Here is a 15,783-nt window from a genome sequence, read left to right as displayed (position 1 = left end):
TTATTTTTTTTCTTTCTTTAAGCAGGCAGTTAAGCATTATTTCTCTGGTTACTGCACATCTGCCCAATGACTCAATAATCCAAGTTCCTTCCTGAGTCTGTGAAATCCCTTCTCCAGGACTCAAGAAAGGCGGGGACATTGGGCATCCGGGGCTGGATCCTGGCACATGCTCCCAGGGCTGTGCCAGACTTCTAACAGCTTCATGTTAAATGCTGTTTTCAATCATAGTTTATATTTTACATCACATAAGCGATAGTTTTTTTTTTCCTGTGTTTACATCTCCCAAGATCAAGTAGGTGGAAGCAAGAGACCCAAATTGCAGGAAAGTGGGAGTGGGTAGGGATAAGGGGATTAGGAGGTTAGGCTGGTTTCTCTCACGTCTTGCCCACCATCCCTTGTCCATGTACCGGTGACCGGTGTGGAAACTGGCCCAGTGGATTTTCCTCACTACCTTTTATCTTTATTATCTTCCTACATTTATGATTAATCACATGCTCATACTCATGCATCTTTTCAACCTTACTCTCTGATATGGTTTGGCTCTGTGTCCCCACCCAAATCTCACCTTGGGTTGTAATAGTCCTTACGTGTTGTGGGAGGGACCCAGTGGGAGGTAATTGAATCATGGACGCCGGTTTTTCCCATGCTGTTCTTGTGATAGTGAATAAGTCTCATGAGATCTGGTGGTTTTATAAAGGGTAGTTCTCCTGCACATGCCCTCTTGCCTGCTGCCACGTAAGATGTGCCTTTGCTTCTCCTTTGCCTTCCACCGTGATTGTGATGCCTCCCCAGCCATGTGGAACTGTGAGTCCATTAAACCTCTTTCCTTAATAAATTACCCAGTCTTGGGTATGTCTTTATTAGCAGCTTGGGAACAGAATAATACACCCTCTTTCCTCTTTGTTAATTCTATTCCCAGATCTTTAGAAAAGCTTTCCACCTTTCTGCTTGCCCCTCTCCCCACATCCACAGCCTCACCACCATCTTCTCTCCCCATCTTTTCATTCTGCTTCTTTGTTTGAAATGGCCTTAGTCATGCCAGGAAAACATTAGAGCAGGGCTAGGGATACATCAGTACTGAGGAAAGACGGAAGCCAAACATTTTGAAATGAGGATGTTAGGATAAAGAGCCAGGGTCAAGAAACCACAAGCGTCTTGAAATTGTGAAGTCATCTTCTCTAGAATCTCCAGTATTTCAATCCCATTACATTCCCCTAATTGAATCTGCCTTTGCCAGCCTTTCTGCTAAAATACAATTTCTTATTAAACTTGATTTGGTTTGGTTTAGCTTAGCTCCTAGCATTGAATCAGTGTTGTTTTCTGATTTACTGCAACTCTACTCTGTTTTTTTGCAACTCTACAGCACTTAGGTACATTATAAAACTTCCATGGGGTTGACCTAGAAACCCAACAATATGACATTGTTCTGTGGGGAAACACATCCTAATCTCAATTCACTGGCTGATAAATGTTCTAGCAGGAATACTTGGCTCCCTAGGTGTCTGCACCATGCTGGGCACATAGACGTGCTCCACCCCAGGCAAAGTTATTTCATTGAGTTGGCAAATTGAGGAGAAACAGGAATTCTATAAGTCATTGAAGCAATCCATCATTGAATGATGCTTTTTTGACAAGAAGTAATATCACTGCTGTTAATAACTGTGACTCCCCAGAAAAAAAAAAAAAAAACTTCTGCATTTCCTTTTCTATCTTTTAAATTTTGTCGAATCCTATTTCCCCAGCCTTTGTGTCTCTCCCTAGCCACAATCCACTTGTCCTTCAAAGTCTTCCCTGGTGGCTCCAAGTCAAACAGCAGTAGCTGTGCAAGTGTTAACGGTAGTAGCTACTATTTTCTTTTGTTTCTTTTTTTTTTTCTTGAGACAGAGTCTCACTCTATTGCCCAGGCTGGAGTGCAGTGGCATGATCCTGGCTCACTGCAACCTCCACCTCCCAGGTTCATGTGATTCTCCTGCCTCGGCATCCTGAGTAGCTGGGATTACAGGCACCTGCCACCACGCCCGGCTAATTCTGTATTTTTAGTAGAGATGGGGTTTCACCATCTTACCCAGCCTGGTCTCGAACTCCTGACCTCTGGTGATCCGCCTGCCTTGTCCTCCCAAAGTGCTGGGATTACAGGCATGAGCCACCACGCCCGGCCACCATTTTCTTCACTATTACATGTACCTGAACTAAGTGATAAGAAGGCATCATCTCATTGAATTCTCATGACTCTCCTATGAGATGCAAACCATCATTACCCCCACTTTGTTAGAGAGGAAAGTGAGGTTAACAGAAGTAAAGTACTACATCTAGAAAGTGGCAGAGAAGCCAAGCCCAGGACCTGAGCTACCTGGTTCTTGAGCCCCTGATCATGCTGCCTGCTCCCATCGCCGCCATCTGGTTTCCTCCCACGCACCCCTGATAATGCACAATACAACACTCAATTACATTGTTCGTTCTTTTCCAGCAATAGTGTGTTTAGCTTTTATGCTGTGTTAGATTATACGTTGCTACTAACCATGAGACACACGATTCAAGAGAACAAAGAAACGACCTTGCTCTGGTGGTTCAGAGCAAGGGTCTTGGGCTAGATTCTGCAGCTTGCCATCTGTGCCCTTCCCTGAGCCCATCCTCATCTGTAAAGTGGTGCCCATATTGTCAAACTGTGATGACGATTAAAAGAAATAATAGGAAGGGCTCAGACGTGGTGATAGAGCAAAAAAAGTTAGTTATTGGTGTTTTGACAGCAAATACAGTCCTAAAATCATGATGTGGCTAAGTAGTTTTCTGAAAACTCATTTGGCAAGGTCACCAGTCTGCTGTGCCATGCATGTTTTGTCTGGGTGGACTTAACTAACATTCCCTGTCTCTCCCCAATGCATCAGCAATATTTCACATTTTTTGTCTTCTGTCTGCCTTCCAAAATTATGAAAACGTTCGCCCTGAACAGACCCAGGCAGCAGTCTAATCTTTCTGCCCCTTCCCACTGTAAGAGAAATATGGAGTGGGTTTGGGGTCACCCAAATGACCCTAAATGTTCATTCTGGTCTGAACTCTCCCACTGACCTCCTCCTATCTCCCCTCCTACCCCTGCCCTGGAGGCAAATCCTACTCCTGGCATCAGTTTCCTCCTCTGCCACAGGAGAGGATGGGCCAGCTGATCTGAAGGTGGCTTCCAGACTCCTTCAGACTTTTTTTTTAAAGAAGTAAATCCCAAGCTGTTGTCACCATCACTGTTTTCTGCTTTTCATAATATCGATGTGTTACGTGGGTGCGTTTGTGTGTGTGTGTGTGTGTGTGTGTGTGTGTATAGCCATACTGTGTTCCCGTGTATGTGTGTATATGTGTCAGTGTGTTTGGCTGCATCTGTGCGTGACTGTATATGGGTGTGTTTGTGTGCACCTGCGTGTGACTGTATTTGAGTGTGTGTGCACTTGTCTGTGACTGTGTGTGTGCACCTGTGTGTCCTGTATATGTGTTTGTGTGCGCCTGTTTCCTGTATGTGAGTGTGTTTGTGTGCATCTGTGTGTGGGTGTATGTGAGTGTGTTTGCATACATCTTTGTGTGTTTGTGTGATATGAATATGTTTGCCTCGTGTGTATCTGTGAGAGTGTGTGTGTCTTTGGACATTTCCACAGGGTTGACGTGGCCCAAACCCAAGTGACAAGAAAAGAGGGAATGGTGGTTAGCCCACTTGTACCTTCTGCGCGACCCACGCAGGCGGACCCCAAAAGCCTAGGAAGCTCGTGGCCTGGATACCGCCCTCAGCGCAGAGGAGGCACCCCCGGGCGGTGGGCGGGGCGGGCCCGGGCGGTGGGCGGGGCGGGCCCGGGCGGTGGGCGGGGCGGGCCCGGGCGGTGGGCGGGGCGGGCCCGGGCGGTGGGCGGGGCGGACGGCGGTTCTCCGGGCATGCTCGGCCTCAGCGGCTGCAGGCGGGGCGGGTCGCGCTGGTACCCGGCCGGCCGGAGCGGCGGCGGCGGCGGCGCGAGGCGGCTTGAGGGAGCCGCTCGGTAAGTCCCGGCGTCTAACCCTCCTGGCTCCCACCGTCATTAGGGCCGCTCCCACGGCGCTTCGCGGGCGTCACCCGCAGCCTCCCGCACTCCCCCCAACTTCTCCAGCTGGGACGTCGCTCCGGTCCCAGCCACCCCGGCGGTGGGGGATGTCTGCACCCCTAGTCGCAGCCCCGCCTGGGCCCCCCGCGCGGTGCCTGGCCCGGCAGCCTCGGGGTGGAGGGCGCCTGCCATCCCGGGAGGGGCGTCCCCTCCCCTCAGGTGCCCTGCTTGGGGCGCGGTGGTCCCGGGGCGGGCACCGCGGGCCGCGGCTGGCGTTAGCGCTCGCGTCGCCCCTCGGCGCGCGGAGGGCCTAGGGGGCCGGGGTCACTCACTCCCCTCTCGAAGTCGCCCTCCCCAGGCTGTGCCCACCAACCCCTCCCGCGCCCTCGCGCCAAGACCTCGCGGAACTCACCCCAGAGCTGACAGCCGCCGCGCTGGGTCCCCGAGGTCCCAGTTCCCACGCTGCCCCGGCCGTCTGGACCGCCCGGGACGGTGGGGGCTCCCGCCGCGGCCCCGCTCCCGCTCCGGTCTCTGCGCGGTCTGCGCTGGGGATTAGGGCGCTAATCGCGGCTGCTTCCCAGCGAGTGCCCGGGGCCGCCCGGCTCCTGGCTGCGCGTGGGGTGGGAGAAGGGCAGGAGCCCCGCCTAGGAGTGCTGTAAATCCCGTTAATCAGCTCATTTATGGGATCTGGAACCCGCCCACCCAGGGTCTCTGCGCTCAGATCTCCGCGGGCACCCTCTGCTTCCCCCATCTCCAGTCGGGGTCCGTTCACCCCCAAAATGCCAGGGTTTGCCTCGATGCCCTGGCCACAGTGGGGCCCAGCACTAGCAGCTAAAAGCGCCCCTTTCGCTTCCCGTCAAGAAGCAGAGCGCCTGGGATTCTTCTGGGCGTTTGTAAAGAAGCTGTGATTTCACTACTGAAGAAAAAAATAAAAACGAGAACTTTGGGCCAGCGCTACCTGGGCATGCCCTGGTGTTTGGTCATCCACGCGCTTCAGGAGTAGAGAGGCCTTGGGGGAATTAGCTTGGGCACATCACCTCCCCACACCCACATCCACTCTCCCACTCCCCCACGCACTCCACCCGCCTCCCGTGTCCTCATTCCCTCCCCAAATCTAGTAGCTTGGTCTTAGTCTTGGGGAGAGGGGTGGGGCGGTGCAGACCACACAACTCCCAGGGTTTCCTGTCCTGACAGTTTAATGTGATGTTTCTCCCACAACTTGTTTTCCTTCTCCGGTCTTTTGTCTTTTCAGATTTACAAGGAATAGATATCCCAGAGATTGAGGGCTAGGGTTGCAAAATACAGGGATTTGGGGGAAGGGGACTGATGGGTAGGATTCAGGCAGTCAGAAATGCTCTGGCAAAAAAAGGCAGTCTGCATGGTGTAGACTGAGGGTCATGGGCTGTACAGGTAAAACTTTGGGAATGTCAGTTCATTTTAGAATTTTAAGACCACCCAGCAAAGCAAGAATGCATACAGGCTTTTTTGGAAATCATATGCAGATTCTATTTCATGGGACTTGTGTTGGTTTTCATGTGAAATTGGGAGTTTGTTAAAGTGGTTTGCTTTTCCATAACGTCTGTGGATTGGGACTTAATTATTTACCTTGACATTAGGTGTCTAATTCTTAGTCACCAGCTTAACAAGCTTCCTGAAGTCTCTAAGTGTCACTGTGGGCATGCAGCATGTAAGAAACTGTTACTCCGCCTGGAGTGGGCGAGCAAATATTTGTTGAACAGAGGCCTTTAATCTGCTGGGCCTTCCTCCTGTAAAACTTCACCCTTTGCTGCAGAGACTGGAAGGTCAGGCCCTTGGCAGGCCCAGGAGAATTAGGGGATTTGGCTGGGTGGAGAAAGCCTGTTTCGGGAAAAAACAAGTTTGGCCTGAGTGTCTACATGCTCTGGACGACTTGACAAAATCATCAGGGTTATCAAATAGCTCATCGAGTGGCCACAGATTCCAGAAGCCTGTGGTCTATTGTTCGCCAGCTATAAAATGTAACGGGGTTGGAGGTACACAAGGCAAATAAATAAGGACCAATTTTTTCACTTAAAAAAAGTAAATATGAAAAGATTCTTGTAGTCTAATTTTTAACATGAAATTTAAAAATAAATCCTAGAAATGTTATCAGTACAGAAAGCCCAGAAGTCTGTGGCTCCCTCAAGTTCTCACTGGCCAGTTTGGGAGGACAGTAAACACCAGTCATCCTTAGGAGTCCTTAGTTTTTCTTTTAATGAGCTTGGCAAAACTCCATAATAATTAATCTGGAGAGAGTTTAGAACACAGAGCGTTGGAGTGAAACAATTGTTCTATTGTGGTTTTTATTTTGATAAGCAAAGACTATCTCTCTGAAGTCCTCTGGGCCTATTGCTGAACCCATTACTTCAGTTTACTTGGGTTTTTAACAGATGTTGTTTTTCCTCCTTTGGATGAGAAGGGTTATCTCTCTCATTAAAACCTTGCTCTTGTGCTTTGTTTCAAGGGCCTGCTGATGGAAGGAAGGAATGTTGAGGTCCACTGACTTGCAAACGCCAGCAGCCCAGGGAGGGGAGGTGTCGGGCTTTGATATATGCTTTAAACACTAAATGGTGTTTAGAAAAATACAGGAACCCCTCCCCCAGATACTAAAACCTCAATTATCTTGATTTGAATTGAAGGTGTCTTGTTAAAAATTTGGATTATCTATAACTAAATATCTTTCCCAAAAACTTTCTATAGATGTGCTTGGGAATAGCCTGGTTAAATCAATAGGCTGGCAGATTTGTTATCAGATCGTGAAGTATCCTTATAGTTTTGGGCTTATTGGTTGTCTTTATAGTTTACCTGTAAAGCTTGTTTTTTCTGTATGTAAATGAAAGAATTTAGATACTATTAGGAAGAAGCACCAAGATACATTCCAAAGAAGGAAAGAAAAAAAAAAAAAAGCAAGCAACTTGTCTGTGTAGGAAGAATAGTTAGAGAAACAGAAACCAGATTGTTGCTACTGGTTATCTCTTGGCACAGTGGGGTTACTAGGAACTTTTCCTTTTTACTTAAGCACTGAGTTTTGCAGTGTTTACTTTTGAAATCACTTTACATGACTTTTGTACTTAGGAAATAAATAAAAATGTAAAGATTATGTGAAATAATTTAAGTCAAACACTTTGATAAAGACTTGGCTTTTTTTTATTCTGAAGACATTTAAAAACAAAACCAAAAGAAGGATAAGTTTAATGGAATATTTAAGGTATCTTTACATATGGAGCTTGATATATATGATGATAAGGGAATAAAATTCTAACCTATGATGATGTTTTACAGCTATTTTTGCAAATAGCCAAAAATTCCAAAAGATTTAAAAATCTTATCCAGTTTGAGTCCTTTCTTAATGACTTCTAATCTTTCAGAAATGTTAATGAGGTACTTAAGGTCTCATAAAAATATTGCTAGCCAAAGCAATAATTGTGTGACACAGAATTTGGAGGTGAAAGAGAAGACAGGAGAAAGAGTGTGTGTTTGTAAGTGCATGTGTGTGTGTTCACATTAGTTGTGGAAAGAAAAAAAGAGGAGTCAGAAGAGATAATACTTAGGAAAAAAATTCAGTGCATAATGTTGGGGACTTTTTTCTTTTTCTTTCTCTTTTTTTGAACAAATGCCTTAATACCAATCCACCCCAGCAAGATTAATGTTCCAAGATCCTTTTGATCTTAGACCCAAGTTTTCCAACTCATTTGTTTTTTGTCACCTTAAAGAAACCTAAGGATGTCCTCCTAAAATGATTACTTCACAGATTAAGTATGATTTTTTACATCTTGTGAGATTTTAACAACTTGAGTGCCTTGGCGGAGTTGGTCATCACACGTGTGGTATGGTAACAGCAGTCTGTGAGAACTTGGTGTCCCAGGACTTCAACTGGAACTGTTGCGTTATTTAATAATTAAGACTGGAAAGGGAAATAGCAATTCTATTGTTCATAGTAAAATACACAATTCTACCCTTAGGAAAAGATCTGTGGAAAGCATTAAAAACCTACGTGTCAGTTAGCAACATACTCCATTCTGGTTTGTTTTATGTCTTGGCGATTTACCTCTTGTTTAAAGAAAGTACTTTGTTATATATTAATCATAGCATTAGACCTAAATGTTGTCAGTTGAAGAGATATTTACACTGAACTGCCAACAATTTGAGGGACCAATTACATCTTAAGCATGGAATGTCAGTGAATACAACTGAAAAGTTTTAGGTCTTTCAGAGGAGTAACAATGTCTAATTAAGACCTTTTTAGAATGCTGGTTGTAACCTTGTATTAGATTTCTTCAGCAGCACATGTGATTTTGGCTTCCTGAAAACAGATTAAGAGTCCCTCTGGCAGATAAGGCCCATGTACCATATACTAGAGCCTTATGTGATTTACTATTCATTTATTCTTTTCTTCAATGTTTCTTTTATTGTCATTGAGGCTTCCAAATACCTAACCTATTTTTAAAGATGCCTTTTCCTAATCTAACGTAAGCAGCATTTCATTTTTGAAAGTTTTTCTCTGATGATGAAATAGTTATATATAACTTAATTAAGTTATGTAACATGTTAATATATTAAGTTATGAATAATGATGATTGGTGATGAAACAATATTGTTATATTATTTATATAATAATAATGTGTATATTATATATGTTGTTATATATACTTAATATTAAGTATATGAAGTTAAGTATAGTAAGTATATGAAATTGCCAATATTTGACTATTTTTGACCTGCAAAATGACAATTTCATATGATTGGACCTAATACATTTCATGACAGAATATCATAAGATTCAGTAAAGTATAAATAAGGAAATTTTTCAAAAACTCAGAGTCCATCACCTCTGCTGACATTTTAGTATGTTTCCTTTCAGTGTTTTTTCACCTTTCAAGTACATATGTATATAAACAAATTTGGTATGACATTGAATCTAGGGTTCTGTATCCTGTCTTTATTATTTAGCATGGTATCACGAGCATTTCCCTGTGCTGTTGTATATCTGAAAACATAATTTTATGTATGTGTATACATATTATAGTCCACTATATGGATGCACCAGAATTTTTTTTCTTTTTTTTTTTTTTTTTTGAGATGGAATATCATTCTCGCTCAGGGTGAGGTGCAATGGCACGATCTCGGCTCACTGCAACCTTCGCCTCCCAAGTTCAAGCGATTCTCCCATCTTAGCCTCCTGAGTAGCTGGGACTACAGGTGCACGCCACTACACCTAATTTTTCTTGTATTTTTAGTAGAAACAGGGTTTAACTGTGTTGATCAGGCTGGTCTCGAACTCCTAGCCTCGGGTGATCTGCCCACCTTAGCCTCCCGAAGTGCTGGGATTACAAGTGTGAGCCACTCACTGCACCCGGCCCAGATTTTTTTTTTTTTTTTTTTTTTTTACTAAATTAGACATTTAGTCTAATTTTGTTATTATCGTAATTAAAACTTGGATAAATATCCTTATATAAAACAGTGTATATCTCTGATTATTTCGTTAGGATGGATCCTAAGAAGTGAGATTATTCCATAGGGTTTCAGATGTTTAAAGATTTTGTTACATATTAATAATTCTTTTCTTTTTTTTTTTTTTTTTTTTGAGACAGAGTATCCGCTCTGTCACCCAGGCTGGAGTGTAGTGGCACAATCTCCACTCACTGCAATTTCCACCTCGGGTTCAAAGGATCCTCCCACCTCAGCCTACTAGGTAGCTAGGACTACAGGTAAGCGCCACCACGCCTGGCTAATTTTTGTATTTTTAGTAGAGATGGGGTTTCACCATGTTGGCCAGGCTGGTCTCAAACTCCTGACCTCAAGTGATATGCCTGCCTTGGCCTCCCAAAATGCTGGGATCAAAGGTGTGAGCCAGCGAACCTGGCTAATCACTTTTAAGAAGGGAAATAGTAATTTTCATTTACATATAGCCTGCACCCCCCACCCCCCACCATTTATACACACACAAACAGGAGAACCCTTGTAGCTCCTCATGCCCTTACCAACAACAAGCATTGCTTTTTAAAAGCTGTAATCATCTCAAAAGTGAATAACGGCATTTTGGTTTAATTTGCATTTCTTTGATTACAGGTGAGGGTGACCATACTTTTCATCTTTTTAATAACATATTTGTCTCTCTTTTTAAAGTTAATTTTTAGTTTGTGTTCTAGGCCAATTTTAAAAAGGAAAAAAGTTCTGGTTGATTTAATGAGTTCCTTAATGTTTTGTTTCCTTTCACTGTCTTGAGCATTATAACTGTAAATATGAGAATTAAAATGCTTATTTTTATAAATGGAAAGGGAGGAGAAGATGGCACCTATTAAATGGCATTCATTTCCCAGTCCTAACCTTTAGTGATGAGAAGATCCATAATTGAAATAATACCACCTAGACCATAGCATCGCAAGGGAGGGTGCTGATGGGATCTTATTTGTCTTCATATTCTTCAGCCCAGTGCCTGGCACTTCCAACGTAAAACAAGTGCCCTGATGAATTTACATTGGCGTAAGTGTGCAGTGCCTGCACTCTGGGATGGCGAATTGCTGGATGTTTTGCTCCTGGCCTGCCTTCCCTAGCCCACTCCTTTCCTCAGTGGGTGGCCATTTATCTCTACTCTCTTGGGTGGCCCCTGCATGGGTGCTAATAAGGCCAAGGTCAGAGGTTCTGTCTTCATATGACCTATTTAGCCCTGTTCTGTGTCGTGGCCACAAGCTGTACTCTTTTTCCAGGGGCAGCTGACTTTGATGCCTGCTGCTCATCACAGGCAAGAATAGGCTAGAGAAAGGGGGCTGCTTCCTAGAGATAGACGGACTCTAAAGAACCTCTGGTTCAGCCTTCTCGTTTTACTCTTTCAGGAGAAGACTGAGACCCAAAGGGTTCTCTCCTTTCCTCCTGTGCAGTGACTCAGGCTTGATTCAGCTCACAGATAAATACTGTGCACCATGGAGAAACAGACACTCATCCCAACAGCGAAGCGGGAGGTAACCCAGCCCCATGCCCAATGTCAGTGGATCGTTAACAGCAACTTCCTAATTCTACAATCCCTTCCATTTGAATAGACACCATAGAGCTAATATTTAAAGAACTTTGAAAAGGTGCCATGCAATAAGATCACTGCAAGTGATCTTATTCAGGTTCTTTGGAAGGACAAATCATTAATCTTTGATGAAAATCCATTTGATGATGATTTGGGGAAAAGAGAATTTTGTGAGACTAGGTTGGTTAAATCAAAATAAAATGAGCTGTCATCTTCTCAAACCAACAATTATTTCCAGTTTCTATATTCTATTAATGGAATGATCATTATCCTCGTCACTGAGGCTAAAATCCATTGTACTTCTTCTCCTGAAAATTACTCTTATTATTCCTTTTTTTTCTTATCCCCTCTGCCAGCCCCCTGTGCATGTTACAATAGAAAGGACTTGTAACTACAGGTCCCCCATCTGTTCTCGCTCTGTCCACTTTAGTCCCCTGCTTTTCTGCCAGATTTCCCTTGCCCAAACCCATTTGTGGTTTGCTGTTGTCTATTCAAATTAAGTCCAAATTCTATTGATGTTGCAGATAAGAATGGCTATTTCTATGTAGGACTTTTTTTTTTCTTTAAGAATTTATTTTTTTAAAGTTACTCATCTCCCACTTATTGTAGATGTCGTTTGTATGCATTTCAGTTTCATACAGCAGGCTTTATGATAGCCCCATGTTATTTATGAAAAGCTCAAAACTCCACATGATGAAAGAGGTCTGTTAAGGTCACAAGGCAATTGCATGGTGTATTCGAGAATGAATCATATTACTGAGCATTTAAACATTAACACCAGCGTTGCTATCAAGACATTATAGTCAAGTGAGGCATCAACTCGTGTGTGTGTGTGCGTGTATGTGTGTGTGTGTGTGGTGTGTGAGAAGAGTCATCTAGAAGAGCCATCCTGCTCCTAGAGAATAAAGGAGAATTTTTTTCCTTTTAAATATATGGTTTTTAATTTTAATGCCACCATGCCTTCTCTCTTTCCTTATTTATGTGTATGGATTATTTGGTAAACTAGGAAACTTTTTTGATGTTAAGGAAGAAAATATAGATGAGTGAACCTAAATTAGTAGCCTGAACTTTGAAGCTAGACAGACCTAGTTCAAACCATGGATCTAACACAAGCTGTGTAACCTTGGACTGTCAGCCTCAGTTTTCTTGTGAAAATGGAGACATTCCTGTCTACATCGAGAATTTTGCTGGAAGCAGAGAATGAATGAAAGTGTGCCAGTACAGAACCTAGCACATTACAGATGGCCATGAATAGTTGATGTTATTAGATTTCATGTGTGCTGCAATGCTGGGTTTATAGTTCAGGTTTTTCCTTGGAGTTTGTAGAGGAAGAGTTTATTGGGCTGGGGGGGAGGGATGAATCAGTTAACTACGATTGAAAGATATTCTTGCTAAATATAATTACCATGCAAACACATAGCCATATTGGACCAACCTATCCAGCCCCAGGAAGAAAATGGCCCACATCTGTATTTTGTGAGGGTTATGTCTTCTCTGCCATTCTGACAAATGGACTGTAGCACAACCAGCTGTGTGCTGCACATGCCTGTTCCTCAGTGTATTCGGTGGCCACTTGGAGTACAGTGCAATTTGCTTTTATTTTAAAGAGCCTGGCATAGTAAGAGAGAGAAACTGAGTGTCGTGAGACCTAATGCTAACTTTAACTGTGATGCTGACCCTGTGTGTGATGTTGAACCAGTGAGCCTGGGGACTTTGTTCTAGGCTGCCAGGATTCTGTTACTAAGCCATTAATTTCTTTTCTTTCTTTCTTTTCTTTTCTTTTTTTTTTTTTTGAGACAGGGTCCTGCTGTGTCACTCAGGCTGGAGTGCAATGGCATGATTTCGGCTCATGGCCACCTCCGCCTCCCGGGTTCAAGCGATTGTCCTCCTTCAGGCTCTTGAGTAACTGGGATTACCGGTGTTTGCCATCATGCCTGGCTAATTTTTGTGTTTTTAGTAGAGACAGGCTCTCACCATGTTGGCCAAGCTTGTCTCAAACTCCTGGCCTCAAGTGATTCACCCACCTAGCCTCCTAAAGTGCTAGGATTATAGGCATGAGCCACCGTGCCTGGCCCCATTTCTTTACCCTTGGGATAATTCTACTCATAATCTATTTTAAATGCCAGTTCCCCTTCTCATACACAAACGCATGCTCTTTGCCTAATGAACTCCTAACCATTCTTCAAAACCTAGCTCAAACACTTCTGTCTCTCATTTGTGCATTTTTTCAACAAGTATTTATTGAGTGCATACTGTGTGCAAGTTGCTGGGGATGAAGCATCAAACAAACCAAAGACCCTGCCCTAAAGCCTGACTCTGTGTTCCTAAAGCCCTTTGCTTGTGATGGGATCTCATTCCTCTGTAATCCCTCGCATGGTGGAACTTACTTTGTTGAATTAAAGAACAAACCCTTGCTTCTCTGGTCCTTCCTTGTCTGTTGAAGCAAATGACCCAAGTTGTACAACTCCTTGAAAGACATGCAGTAGGAGTGTCAGGAGTGGCAGAGTTGCTATGGAGATTTTTCTATTAGTACAGTAGCTGCCAGAGCTTGTCAGCTTCCACAAAATGTAGGGACAAATGGAAAATTATCAACTTCCAAAGTTTGATACTCTCCATTCTGACAGGCGAGACTTTCCCTACTGTAATCTAGCAGGTGACGAAGAGTGAAGACAGGCAAGCAGAATTGTGCGACAGACTGAGTAAGAGCTCCCAGTGACAGGAAGCACATGCCGCAGGCATCTTCCTTTCACCTGCACACGGGCCAGCAGGCGTTTCCTGGCCATTGTTCGCCATGGCTGCAGCGGCTCTATTTCCGTCCACCAGCGAAGTGGGGCTGGAGCTGGCTGAGCTTTTTGATGGAGCTGGCTTTTGTGGCTTTTGTGTGTCTCTCACCCAGGCCAGCATTACCATCAGCCCCCGTGGAAGCAGTGGTGGGTGTATCTGTCTGACCAATCTGTCTTACGCCTTATCATCAAAGGGAAGACTTAGGAAGAGAGATGTTCTCATGTAGGAATAAACAGGGCGGCTCTACCTCTTTTGCTCGTAGGTAGGTTTCTGCCCATTTTCATTCTTCTTTGTGGGTACTCTTGTTTTGTGCAGCTTACACTGGAGGAAGTTGCTGCTGTTGATTCAGGTACTATAGCAGGATTTGGGTGTGGACATCCTTGGCTGAGAGATGCAAAAACTTTTCCCCAAGATCTACTGGGAAGAAAATTGATTCATAAAAGTTTCATAAGGAGGCCGGGTGTGGTGGCTCATGCCTGTAATCCCAGCACTTTGGAAGGCAGAGGCGGGTGGATTACCTGAGTTTAGGAGTTCGAGACCAGCCTGGCCAACATGGTGAAACCCTGTCTCTACAAAAAATTAGCCAGGCGTGGTGGCACATGCCTGTATTCACAGCAACTCGAGAGGCTGAGGCAGGAGAATCACTTGAACCCAGGAGGTGGAGGTTGCAGGGAGTCGAGATCGTGCCACTGCACTCCGGCCTGGGCAACAAGAGCAAAACTCTATCTCAAAAAAAAAAAAAAAAAAAAAAAAAGACTTTCATAAGGAAAAGAGAACTCTGGGCTTGTGTAGTGAGTTGGGTGTGCGTGATTGATCAGTGTGTTGTTTTCTCGTCATGAACCCAAAGAGTTAAAATCTATTTTTGGTTGCTAGTTAACTGCCCCGGGGTGGCTGCCCTGGCAGTTGCTGTTTCGATCGCTTCCGCTGAATTGTATCATGACTGTGTTGATTAAAGATCTCACTCTCTCCTACAGCAAAAGGTATGTCTGCAAGATGAAAGCAGGGGCGTGTCCTAAGATTAAGCTGGATATTGGTGGTTTCTCTTTTTAGAAACATGAAGCAGTCATTGCAGCTCCCAGGTCTGTATTTTTTTTGTCCGCACTCCTTCCGCCTGCTGTTTGTAGGTGAGTGGGACAAGGGGAAGGTGGACAGTGTTAATCATGTCACTGCTTAAGCACCGTGCCACATGCTCTTCTACCAGAGGCAGCCATCCAACGGTGAGGTCCTCAGGATTCCACCACATCCTCTAGAGCCAGAGCTACACCCACTTTCTAGGTGAATAGAATGGAGAGTAATTTCAGGCAGAGCCATCCCTGTGCCCCCTCTTTCTGTGCAGGTTCTGTGCTGTGTCCATCGCCATGGTCTGGTTTGGTGGGGGTACCACGGGAGGAGGAGGTGTCAGACTGACCTTCAGGGAGACCTAGTCACAAATAGAGCTCTCTGTTGTCCTGCAGTGCTGGGTCCTGCCACCACCATGGTTCCAGTGGTTGAGCTTTGCTGAAGCCCGGGCATCATGTACAGTGTAGAAGACCTCCTGATCTCTCATGGATACAAACTGTCAAGAGACCCCCCGGCATCACGTGAGGATAACCCCAAGGGGCGCCAGGCAGCGAGGACTGGGACACGAGCAGGCCAGGGCCTGCAGAACGGGCATGAGGATGGCCCTGCGGCCCTCGCACATCGTAAGACGTCCGCGGGGAAAGGACATGTGAGTGACTCCGAAAGCCGCCGCAGCACACCGAGAGGCCACGGGGAGCCCCAGATCACTTCTGCTTCCAGAACCTCGGAGGCCGGGTAAGTTTCACCGTGAACCCACCGTTTTCTTTTGACTCAGGAGTTTGGCAGTGGGTGATGTGTGGGTAAACGCTTTCAACTCTGTATTTGGCCAGGGTCGAGGAGGGAGAAATGGTATTA

At 44.8% G+C, this 15,783-nt stretch overlaps 1 protein-coding gene across 6 annotated transcripts in view; it reads left to right on the top strand.

The window, feature by feature from the left end:
- Positions 1–781: 781 nt before the first annotated feature.
- Positions 782–15,783, top strand: part of JCAD (junctional cadherin 5 associated) — a 48,902-nt gene continuing 33,900 nt past the window's right edge. The window contains exons 1-5 of one of the 6 annotated variants that reach the window (XM_063669724.1): positions 3,914–4,010; positions 9,662–9,778; positions 10,904–11,029; positions 14,844–14,948; positions 15,324–15,663. In XM_063669724.1, coding sequence (XP_063525794.1) covers positions 15,383–15,663 — 281 coding nt within the window. In that variant the 5' untranslated portion in view covers positions 3,914–4,010; positions 9,662–9,778; positions 10,904–11,029; positions 14,844–14,948; positions 15,324–15,382. Of the gene's footprint in view, positions 805–3,893; positions 4,011–9,661; positions 9,779–10,903; positions 11,030–14,843; positions 14,949–14,968; positions 15,145–15,323; positions 15,664–15,783 lie in introns of those variants that run through there. The other 5 variants (XM_063669725.1, XM_063669726.1, XM_063669727.1 and 2 more) reach the window with 5 other exon arrangements.

Source organism: Pongo pygmaeus, chromosome 8 (assembly GCF_028885625.2).
Source record: "Pongo pygmaeus isolate AG05252 chromosome 8, NHGRI_mPonPyg2-v2.0_pri, whole genome shotgun sequence".
NCBI lineage: Eukaryota > Metazoa > Chordata > Mammalia > Primates > Hominidae > Pongo > Pongo pygmaeus.
The sequence above is the reverse complement of the archived record's forward strand: the minus strand, read 5'-3'. Positions and strand labels throughout refer to the sequence as shown.